The following is a 12,625-nucleotide window of genomic DNA, read 5'->3' as shown; positions in this document are numbered from 1 at the left end:
CACCTGTTTAGGTCTTCAATTAAGTTTTCACATTTTGAAACTGGGAACGACAGTACTTAATCCATAAGGTTGGACACGGGGTGTGGTCTGTGCCCTGTAACGTAAAGTAATCATAAGGAAGTTCTTACTAGGCACAAACTGGGTGTTCTAACAAGCTGTTATTCGTTAACCTCTGAGCACAACACAGCAATTGACTCCTTTTCTACTTACAGTATTACTGCTACTCCTGGGTTAGGTCTGATAGATTTGCACACCTTCATTCCTCCGAAGGCAAAGCTGGTTGGCAATTGGCCATCATTCTAGTACAGTGGTTCTGAACTGGGGGACATGTGACAGAGTCTGGAGACCTTTCGGTTGTCACAACTGGGAAGGAGGTGCTATTAGCAAGTAGCAGGTAGAGGCCAGGGCTGTTACTAAAACATGCTCCACAGCACGGGGCACCCCCACAACAAGGAGCCGTCAGACCTCCGTAGTGCTGAGTTGAAAACTCTGCTCTAGAAGCATCCAGATAACCCACAGTCAAAGCCTCAAGCATCAAGAATTCACTTTCTCATCCAAAGTAGTCAAGGTGTTCACATGGCCTTCTGATACCTGGTAGAACCGTATCATAACAGTGACTCAAAAGCAGCCCAGAGCTGCTTCGAACTTCTTCTTGATATTCTAAACAAGAGTGAAAGTTCCTCACCCAGAAGACAGCTCACAGTTACTAGCCACGCTGCCAGCCCCAGTGCAGATACGCGCACACCCTGCACAGCCGAGGCGGCGGCCACACACCCCGTCTGCCAGCATAAACCATCTCAGCATAAACTATCTGCCAGACTGGATCTGGGGAGGAGACAGAGAAACAGTCCTCCCCAGCAGTCTCTCCCAGGAGCCGGGGAGCCTCCCTGAAACTGAAAACCACCGGAGCCCCAGCAGCTCAGCTCCCTGACTGAACCCTGGAATTCTAATTAGGCAGCGGGAGGTTGGATCGGTCCCACAGAGCTGGCACAGGTAGTTAGCTATCTTCTGTGTGCACCTCGCAGCCAAGCCTACACTCTTGCCTTGCTCAGAGCCGCTGCAGCTCCCTCTGGCTGCCCCTGGCATGCGAAGCATTTGCAGTTGCCTCCTTGAAGCTACAATGTAAATACGGCTACGCATACTGTACATTTTTACCCAAGCCTGTTTATCAAGCCTCTTGCTCTGCTCGTCACCCTGGCCACATATTCACGTCATCAACAGCTTGAACTTCCAACGCTATTCTGAGAGTCAAGAGCACCTTAGAAATACGATGAGCTAACTAAGAAGGGCAAGAAAACCCTAGTTTTGGTAAAAGCAAAGTCAGGTACTCTGGGTTGCCCTCCCCACTGAAGCTGTATCTCTTTCTTTTATTAACAATACAAATTCAAACATACCTAAGGAAATAAAGGTGGGGTAACCAGGAGTGCAACATTAAATACAAGACAAAATGTCCTGTACAGGGCAAAGTACGATGCTAAGCAGAGTAGCATATACCTTAACTGCAACTTTCAGAAGTCTATGTTTATTGTGTTTTATGCAAGGTCAAGAATAAAAGTCGTACCATACTGCTTTAAATATCCTTAATGTTTTCATCACCATAATCAAAGCTACATTTATATTTAAAACTGGCTTGGTACTATCAATATCTATTTTATCACTAAAATCAAAAGTTTAATTAAAGCTTTTTGTCCACTGAGACAGAATGACTATTTCAACAGCTGGAAGATGTTAAAAGTCAAGAGTTCTGGCATTCGAAGACTCATATATAATTACTCTCCCCGAAAAACAAAACATCGTGAAGAAAGCCAAAGAAACATACTATCTCATAGGAAACCAACAAAACATAAAAATACAAAAATCCTAATTCCTCTCCAATCTTTATTTATAAAATGTACGTAGTTGCTCGAACTATTTAAACTACCCCAGGTAAGTGAAATTATTTCTTCTTGAAGTTACGGGAACACTATTTTCCCAAGTGTGAAGAATATCCACCAGCATCTTTACGAACTCATCCCCATCACAGTACGGTTTTTCAGGGCAGACCGTACAACGTTCTCATTTCACCTCGACAGCAAGCAGCTGAAATCATTCATAATACAGTCTGATAAAAGGAGCAGAAGGAAAAGCTCACCGTCTGTTTCAATTCAGTTTGATGTCCAAGCTAAAATACCAGCAACCCAGAAGTAGAAATTAAATATTTCACAATAAAATTGGGTATTTATCTTACAGAGATTTGATAGAAGTCTGTTTCCATGATTCTCTGTACCTTGTCTAAACTGTACCCCATGAACTAACTACCCCCACTCCTGTTATATGCCGGCAATTCGGCCCACTCTCATTGCCTTGATGTGACAATAACACACCCCAGATTTATATTTTCACTCTAAGTTCATATTCTAGGAAAGCTGGACTATTTATGGAGGAACAGCAGGGAAGTATTTTATAATCCTGCGTATACTGAGTACAGTTAATAGAGAATGTTCCCTAGAGAAAGGCAGAGCAAAGGGGACTGTGTGTGTGTGTGTGTGTTCTCAGTGGGGACAGTCAGAACAAGCGCCATAAGAAAAGACTAGAACAGCCTTCCTCCTGGATGTTTCCCTACAGCCGGACATGACTACACAACCCAGAGTCTAAAGGAATAAACACTCTGCCAACCACGTGATTGATTTTACTCGCTGCAGAAGGGAGTACTGGCGTGTTGCTAACATCCTCCCGGTCACGGGGAAACTCTTTTTTTTGGACCTTTAAGAGCAGTGGACTTTAAATGAAGCTACAAGAAGCACTAGAGCTGCGCACCAGCTTGTTCTTGACTGGAGCCACTTCCATCTGTTTCACACAAAGGTTCTGCAGCAGACAAAGTTAGAAAACTGTTGACTGGGAGTAAAAAGATGCTTGGCTCCCCAGGGATGCCATGAGAATCCAATTACATAAACAGGTAAAATGCTTAGAAGAGAGGCCTGCCCACGGTGCAGGCAGGCTCAGCACAGGTTGGCTAGAGCGATGATGCCGGTGATGACTGGCGTCCTCACAGCAGAGGAAATTTCAGAAAAATGAAGCACAGATACCACTATGATTCCATGTGCAGAAACCATACACCCAACCTCCAGAGCTCTTAAAGGATCATCACCTCCAACAGGCATTAGAATCACAGAGCTTTAAACCTGGATGGACAGCAGCAACACCACAAAAAGGCTTACCTCTTCTTCTTGGTGATGATGAGCACGTCGTTAAAGAGAAAGAAGTAGACTTGCTGTTTGGACGTCCTCTTTGAGAAAAGCACAGTGTCTTCTACATAGGCTGTCAACTCACCCCTCTTTACCAACCACCGGGAAGAGGAGACTAGAGGAAAAGGCTACAAAAAGAGAAACACTCAGTACCCAAAGCCATACTGAAGTCCTTTTAGGATTATTCAAAGTAAAATAAAAAACACACATTCATACAAATGATTCATATTATGGTATGCATCACTGTCTCATGCAATAGTGTATGTAATAGTGAAATTTAATCTAAAAAGGATAGTACATTCTCCAAGAGAAAAATAAACAAGAACTATTTATTTTCCAATATAAAATAACTATTAAGATCAACTTGCCTATATGACAACTAAATTTCAATGAGAAACTGTTGCTGGGTCAGCCAAAAATTATTACCCTTCCATTAACTCTCAGCTGAAAAAGACTGACAAGGAGTCACTTAAAACTGAAAAGCCTCAAAATGAAATCTGTTGGTAGCAACTGCAGTTATTTTAAATATCACAAATCAGATTCAAAGCATACAGGAAAACACACATAACTGTAGTCAACAAGACAAAAATTAGTCTGCCTCGGCATCATGAACTAAAAAGACTTTATTCAAAAGGAAAGAAAAATCCCTGGAAATGTACATTTTGTCTGTTGATTATCTGCTTAACCGTATTCTGGAGAACACCTGTCCTTAAGCTTATGTGGTCATTTCCCCCACGGAAGTCCATCCCTGAAAGCTCCGTGCCACTTCCTGGCCGTGACAATGAAGTTCTTCCAGAATAACCCATCCGAATCTCATAGAAAAGACTGTACTCAAGGAATTACATACTCTCTTTTCTTTCTACAAAGTCAACTGTTTCCAACTGGAAAACTCTCAAAACCTCAGAATAATCCTTACCCTTGAGAGCTCTTTTTTTTTTTTCTCAGTTACCAAAAATGCTTACTGCCAAAAATCTGACTTAAAAATGACATCCATAAAATGAGCAAAACTTCTTGGACACACAAAAGATAACTGTAGTAAATGCGGTGGAACCAAATGCCATCCACTTCAGGGAGGAATGATTAAAAATAGCCAAAGGAAATTGAGGATATTACGGAGGAAATAAGAAGGCTAAGAAAGGATTTCATTTTTTTTTTAATTTACAAAGGACATTTATAAGACGTTTATCATCCATTAATACACTGTTTTTCTGAAGATTAACAAGGAAGATGTAAGATTATGGCTGACCTCAAAATTTCAAAACTGGCTATTAAAGGTGTTCATGTAGTTTGCAGCCCGCAAATCTCAAATCAGACAATGGCAGAGACTAAAAAGGCGACAGAGAGGTTGCTTAGATCACTCAGAAGGACCACAGCAGCATACACAAGAGTTCACCACAAAGAATCCGAGTCAGGCCAGGTCCTGCAGAAGGGCTTCACTGACTGGGAACACAGTGCTGTCTCACTACTGCACGTACCCCTGCAGGATGGACCAACGACAGCCTTATGTACCTTCCATTCTATGACTGCTCTTAGTTTAGGGGCTAGGGGAAGAAAGTTTTCTAAACTCTTGTCGTTTCTAAAACAGATTGATTTTTATGGGTGCCTCCTACTCTACTAGGTGAAAATAAGTGTCTAATGAATATCTAAAATTGACAGTGGCTTTCAGTATGTCTATGCTTCTTTTGAAAACAAAAATCTGATATCCAAATGTTGTTTGTTTCAGAGTTTATGGTTGAAAGATTAAACGCATTCAGATTTTTTTTTAGAAGAAACTATATAAATGACCAAAATAGAAAAAAATCACAACAGCTCCAAATGTTCCTAAGTGAATTCCCATAATTCAGAAGCTCTCAGACTAGAATCCAGGTGTAAATCAAAAACCAGTAAAGAAATTCATGAACAAAAATACATCCTTAAAGGAACTGACATAATTGCCTATGGAGAAAAAGACTTTCCATTCTTTTTGGTGTTACTTAGCATCCTGGAAAACCAGCCTCAGCATAAAATGTAACTAATTTTATGGGCCAGTGAGACTAGGAAGAGGTGCTGGAAAGCAAGTTTCTTCTCAACTGAGATAAGATTAATCATTAAGCCATTTTAAAGTATGCATACAATTCAGCAGCTTTTAGGGCATTCACAGTGTTGTGCAATGATCACCACTTCCTAATTCCAGCACATTTTCTTTATCTTAAAAAGAAAGCTCATATTAAGCATTAAGCAGCCACGGTCCACTCTGCCTTCCCCCAAGGCCTAGGCAACCACTATTCTATTTCCTAACTCAATGGATTTGCCTGTTCTGGACAGTTCTTGTAATTGGGATTCTACAACATGTTACCTTCTGAGTCTGATGTCTTTCACTCTGCATAACATTTTCAAGGTTCCTCCATGAAGCATGTATCAGAACCGTATTTCTTTTTATGGCTGCATACTATTCTATCGCATGGCTAGACCACATTTTATCACTTTACCAATTTTGTTGATGGACATTTGGGTTGTTTCCACTTTTTTGTCCATTATGAATAATGCTGCCATGAACATTCATGCACATGTTTTTATTTGAACAACAGTTTTCAGTAGTCTCAAAAGTGGAATTGCTGGGTGTTACGTTAATTCTATGTTTAACTTTTTGAGGAACCACCAAACTGTCCTCTATGCTAAAAAGACTTTTTAACACCTTAAAGTTCTTCATTTTGTCTATTATACCTTAGACGTCTACTTGCTAGTAAGGCCCCCAGACACCAATCAGCAAACCCATCCACCAGCCAACACACCACCCCACTCAATCACACTTCATTTACCTCTTGTGGAGTAGCCCCCAAATCCTCAACTCCTCTGTGTGCTAATTTACAAGGGCAAACTCTCCATTACAAGACAAAAACTAATTCTTCCCTCATCTGTGAGGTAACTTTTAGGGAGAACTGTAGCCTAGTGAGAAACAAAACAAAACAGAACAAAACACCCTTGGATTTGAGGCACAAGCTAACCCCCCGTCTCTGATCTTAGTTCAGTGACCAACTTTTTCTGTACAACCCTCACTTCCTTTCTCCCCAACAGGCTTCTTGAATGGAAAGTGAAGTCTGTTTAAACTGTTTCACCCCCTCATTCATTCTTCAATTCACTGCACCACGCCTACCATGCCTATGAAACTTCTCCTATGAAATCACCTTTGCTGTGCAAAAGCTTGTAAGTTTAATTAAGTCCCATTTGTTTATTTTTGCTTTTATTTCTATTGCCTGGGTAGACTGCCCTAGAAGAACATTGCTAAGACTTATATCAGATGATGTTGTTTACTTATACAATGGAATACTACTCAGCTGTTAAAAAAAGAATAGAATAATGACATTTGCAGCAACATGGATGGACCTAGAGATTGTCATTCTAAGTGAAGTAAGCCAAAAAAAGAAAGAAAAATACCATATGATACCACTCATGTGGAATTTTTAAAAAAAGGAGACACAAATGAACTTATTTACAAAACAGAAACAGATTCACAGACATAGAAAACAAATTTATGGTTACCAGTGGAGGAAGAGGGTGGGAAGGGATAAATGGGGAGTTTGAGATTTGCAAATACTAACTATATATATAAAATAGATAAAAAAATAAATTTCTTCTGTACAGCACAGGAAACTATATTCAATATCTTGTAGTAACCTATAATGAAAAAGAATATGAAAAGGAATATATATGTATACGCATGTCTGAACTATTACGCTGTACACCAGAAATTGACACAACATTGTAAACTGACTATATTTCAATTAAAAAAAATAAAAAATTAAGCACCTGCATAGCATTAGCCATTTGTTTATTATGAATCAGGTATGGTCTATTCCAAGCCCTTTATGTCTATTAATTAATTTAAACTTTACAATAACTCCATGAGGTAAAGTATCATTATCTGCCCCATTTTATAGTTCAGAAAACTGAGAAATGAAAGTTAGGTAATGCCCAAGGTCATACAGCTAGTAAGTGGTGGAGCTACAACTGGAACTCAGGCAGGCTGCTTCCACAGTCCATGCGTTTAACTTACACTGGCCCCTGTGCCAATCCAGTGGACTCTTCCCAGCCCTCATATTAACCATGTGTTGCACATGACATTCTCCCAGAAACTTACAAACTTAAAAATGAGAAACACATGTAAATGTGTTTACGCATACATACATACATATATGTATTTTTATATACGTATATATCTCTAATATGTACACACACACACACACACACAAGCTTTTACTCCCTTCAAGTGAGATAAAGACCAGCATTTTTGTACCATCATGGTGAAGAATGTGGACCCTGCATCAGTCACAGGTCTCAGTCCAGGCTTCAATCCTTCTTGGTGTATGATTTTGAGTAAATAATTTAATATTTCTAGCACTGTATTCCTCAACTATAAAATGGGGAAACTATAATCTCTAAACTAGAAAATAATAAGATACTTCATGGGGTTCTTGAGAGAATTAAATAAAGTTATGTGAAAACAGCACATAGTAAATACTCAATATTTTCATGGCATGTATGTGCTTGGACAAATCACTTCTTTGAACATCTATTTTCTCAATTTTAAAATGAACTGAATTAAAATGTCCATTGTTATCCATAAAGTATTGTAGAAATAAGGTCCTAAGATTTTAGTAATATTTCTAAGTGGTCTGAATTTAGTCCTTCATTATAAATCTAAACTTAGAATATTTTCCTTTAAGCTTGCACTTCTAATCACTGAACCAAGAGAAAACAAACAACCCAAAACTCATGAACTCGATTGATGTTAATCACTTATTTTTAAGAACCCTTAGGGTAAGCATTTTTCAACTACAAATTAATTTTGATTCTAGAGATATAGAGCTTTAAGGTTTCTTAAACCAAATGATCATCAGTGAAGAAGGAAAAAGAAAAATGGTTGGGGAAGGGATTTATCAACTTTGAAAAGGGAAATGGTTAGAGATTTATCATGTTTTAAAAGGAGGGGATAAAAAACTTCTGATGTGCAGATACACTTTCTAAAATAAAAGAGAAAGATAAGATGCTTTCTGAAGGATGGGAAAAATGTGTTTTGAAACTGCTGTAAATGCTATACGAGGGCATTAGAACTTTTTAACTTATGTGTGTGTGTGTGTGTGTGTGTGTACATACACGCTGATTTTAGCAAGTGCCCATCGTCTTCTGTTCTAAGAGTTATGGATTAGTTTCTGTAAACTGTTACAGTCAGGGGTTAGAATGGAAGAGTTTACGCTGATCAGCAAGTGAGCACATCTGGACCCTAGTCCTGATTCTGCCACCACTAGCCAAACTACCGTTAACAAGTAGTTATTCTCTGGGCTGCATTTTCCTCATTACAAAAAATAAAAGGGAATCGCTGTATTGCATCAGTGGTCCTTGAACTCTGTGACATGGTAGAGAGTAACATGCATAACACCATGAGCACTCTAATTCCACTGCACACATTAGACACACTTTTACCATGAAAAAAATATCAGTCAGTTTAAGGTGCTTAATTAAATTCAAGCGGCGTAAGACGAAACAGAATCGCACCCGTGAGCATTCACGGCCATTAAGAACTCAGCTGACCACGACCTAGCCTCGCCATCAATTGTCACTTTCTTCTTTGTCCACCCTGTCATCTGCCCCTGAACAGGATCAGACAGGCAGTAACAGGCAGCACGGACACAGAAAAGAACTGTGGGAGAAGCGCGAACCTGAAAAGAACGATCCACTAGTAATCTTTTTTGCAAACTGGGAAAGGAGTGTCCTTATTGGATTTAGGAGAACACCCTGGCCCAGCTCGTGGGATACCACTGTTTCACAAGACACTTTGAGAATACTGAAGAAATTTCCTTTCCATTCTAAAATTCTATTATTCTTAACTGCCCTTTTCTCAAATTTGTTGTCTTCCTAGGGGGAAAAAAAGTGCCCCTTACTCTGCAGCCTAGAGAAAGGGCACTTTATCGGGTATCAGCAGGGGCAGAACTGCCCAGAGGGAAGCATCTGCAGCTCCCTCTGCCAGCCTCTCTGTAATCAATTTATGGCCCTTCTTTGAAAAGCAAATTCCTCTCCGCGCTGTTGCCCTCAACTATCTCTCTATTCATGTAAGATTTAAGCAAGAGCGGTAATAAATCTGTTTATGGGGCAGTACGAGAGAATACCTTAATTTTGAATTCCAGCTGGGAGTTAATCGTGTACATCATTTCAGTCCTTTCCATCTTCCGGGCTCCTTCATTGCAGAGTCGAACCAACTGCAAGCACAGAATAATAAGAAGAGTTAAGGGGTGAAGGAGAGAAACCTCACTTTCAAACGCAGATCTCTCGCGGGAAGTAATTAGCCCTTTGGAAGCGCCAGAGACGCACTCCAGACAGACAGAGAACTCACAGTTGCACACAGTTAAGACACTGTACCCAGTTACAAGTGCTGTCATCAGGATGTAAAGACAGAGGGAAAGAAACGTCTTGAGAATATTCAGGGACACGCATCCTCTGCGCATTATCACACACGCCCTCCACAGACACTAGGCAGGCCCCTCACATGTCCGGGTCTCCGTCCATTCTGTTCCTTTCCTCCTCGCCTCCATCCACAGCAACCTCACCACCCTCAGGGTGAGCTGCAAGTCTCTCCCCACTTCAAACCGGAGCAGCTGAAGGCAGACTACCAACTTCAAAGGCAAACTCTTAGCAGAAGGCTACATGCAAAGGGTAAGACCAGTAACGGGGATCCCGGGAAGAGGGAAGACTTCTGGTGGAAACTGATGGTCAGTTCTTCAAGGATGGCCAAGCTGAGGGAAATTCAGTTCAATGAGAACTACTGAATTATCTGCAAACAGAATGCATTCACAGTCCTTTGATGAGTACCTGTGGTATCATGGTTTATAATAAACAAAATATGTATTTTGTCTTTGTCCATGGTTTCTGGCACATAGCCCCTAAAAACCCTTGCAATTTCCTATACGAGAGCCATCAGGGCACCTTTGGCTATAATTAATTTTGTTACCAGTTCCTAAAATAGCTCCAGAGCATTAAAGTGAAATGGGTATCTTTTGTTATTCATAACAAGCCCCTTTCAACCACATCCGAGTTTATGTTAATGAGATGACTTTTGAAAAGCCGCTAAGGATGGGGCTGGTTGCTAGGGGAACCAACCAAGTGATGAGAGAGAAGGCTGGAACTTAAAGCAGTACCACCAGACCTCCAGGGAGGGGAGAGGGGCTGGTGATCGACTTGATCACTACTGGCCAGTGATTTAATAAATCATGCCTACGTAACAAAGCCTCCATAAATATTTTTGACCTTTGGATTTGGAGAGCTTCCGGGTTGATGAACAAGAGCACATGCTCGTACTGGAGGGGGGCATCTCCAACTCTGTGTGGACAAACCCTCTGTGTGCCCAGGAACCCTTCTGGACCTCACCCTGTCTCTTCATCTGGCTAGTCATTCGTATCCTTTAATACCCTTAACTGCTAATCTAGTAAGTAAACTGTTTCCCAGAGTTCTGTGAGCCCCTCTAGCAAATTAATCAAACCCAAGGAGGGAGTCAAGAGAGACTCTGGTTGGGTCAGAAGCTCAGGTAAAAACCGGGACTTGTGATTAGTAACTGAAGTGAAGTTGAGGGATGTAGTCTTGCAGGACTGAGCCCTTATCCTGTGGGATCTGATGCTACGTCCAGATGGAAAGATAACTGACCTGAATACACCAAGACATCCAGCTGGTACCACAGAAATGCTTGGTGTGCAGGAATCCCCCGCACATCTGGTGACCAGAAGTGTCAGAAATGAAGTGTTCTGTGGGGAGAGTGTTGAGAGCAGAGGAGACACATGGAGTTTCTCCTTTACACTGTACCTAACACCTACTTAGTTTACTGGCCTAAACCAAACAAACTTCGTATTTCCAAACTCTTATTAACTGAAAAATCTGTAAAAAATGTCCATAGCAAGGATCACTGGCCATAAAGACAAATGTGGTTGTTAAAAACAGAAGTGGAAAATTCTGATTAGACTTATTTCAATATTAAATATTATCTTTAATATTTTTAATATTTATGCTTTATTAGGTAATATATGCCTACTGTGAAAAAATGATAATACATAAGTAAGTAAAACAGGCCATTAAAGGCTCTGACCTAATCCTGTTCTGTGGTCGTAACTGGAAGCAAGTTTTCCTATCCTTATATGAACATATAAACACATATAATGTGTAAAAATTCTTCCTTTTTTTGTAAGTGGATCATTCAGCGCTTGTCTGTGACTCGGTTTTTTTTATTTACCAATATTTCCCCTTATAAATATAACATTCACTGGAAAAAAAAGTTTATTTTGCACCTGGTATGTGTCAGGTACCAGGGTTACTAGCACTTAAGAGATACAGAATCCCTGTCCTCATAAAAGGACGGACACAGTAATTACAGACTGAGATCTTAAGGGAAAACACAACAACAAAACATGGGGAGTTGCGGATGAGAAGGGCGGGAGCCAGAGGTCTTTCCCGAGAGGTCACTGAAGCTGAACGCTGAAGGAAAAGAGGGAGTTAGCACCCAAATCAAAGAAATCAAGGGAGAACAGTGGTCCAGGCAGGCCGGGGTGAAAGCACGCAAGTTCTTACGGCCTGTGGATTATACCCTCAGTGCAAAGGGAAGCCACCAGCAGGCTTCAGTAGAGGGGTGATATGGCCCAATTTACGCTATGATCCCATGTGCTTTCCACAAGGTATTTATTCAGTCCCTCAGTGATGAATCCTTAAACAGCTTCCAACTGCTTAACAGCTATTCCAGGTTTGCAGGGTATACCCGTCTTCGGTTACAGCGTATCTTTAGGTCTGAACAGTCTGCAGAGTTCACTGATGCAGGGACTGATGACTCCCCCTGATCAAAGCTAGGAGCTGAAAATACCCTGGCTGGGCTTAGGGGCAACTTGCACATAAAATATCCTAAAAAGATTAAGACTGAGCAGAACAAAATCCAATCTGGCATCCATTGTTCAGGACACTTTTATGATTTCTCTCAAAGAATGTGTTCCTAGTTCCCAAATCTGTGCTCCCAGACTTGGTCTGCTCTCTAAGCTCTACATCCCACTACCTGGAGGGCGTCTCTTCTTGGCTGTCCCACAGCCACCTCACACTCAGAAAGGGAACAACCAAACCTGCACACCACCTGCATCACCCCCTTCCCCGGCCCCACGTTCTCTCTGTCAGTAACCAATCCCAGCACCACCCACTTCCTTAAGCCAAAAAACCACCAGGTCCTCAGATGTCTCCCTCTCCTTTGTCCCCCACGTCCAAATGGTTCATAAAATCTCCTTAATGTCGCTATCCTGCCATCCATTCACAGTTTGCCCTGCCCCCCTGCACTCAGGCTCAAACCCCTCTCCCCTGATTATTGGTCTCCAAATTCCCTACCATCACTTCTGCCCTACCCTCCG

The 12,625-nt window shown here is 41.1% G+C and overlaps 1 protein-coding gene across 2 annotated transcripts in view; it reads right to left on the bottom strand.

The window, feature by feature from the left end:
• Positions 1–12,625, bottom strand: part of ARHGEF26 (Rho guanine nucleotide exchange factor 26) — a 117,712-nt gene that overhangs the window by 27,545 nt on the left and 77,542 nt on the right. For both annotated transcript variants that reach the window (XM_006202826.4, XM_015237997.3), the window contains exons 10-11: positions 9,368–9,457; positions 3,198–3,352 (exon numbers count right to left, since the gene is read on the bottom strand). In XM_006202826.4, coding sequence (XP_006202888.2) covers positions 3,198–3,352; positions 9,368–9,457 — 245 coding nt within the window. The remainder of the gene's footprint in view (positions 1–3,197; positions 3,353–9,367; positions 9,458–12,625) is intronic.

This window comes from Vicugna pacos, chromosome 1 (genome assembly GCF_048564905.1).
Source record: "Vicugna pacos chromosome 1, VicPac4, whole genome shotgun sequence".
Lineage (NCBI taxonomy): Eukaryota > Metazoa > Chordata > Mammalia > Artiodactyla > Camelidae > Vicugna > Vicugna pacos.
This window is presented reverse-complemented; position numbering and strand designations above follow the sequence as displayed.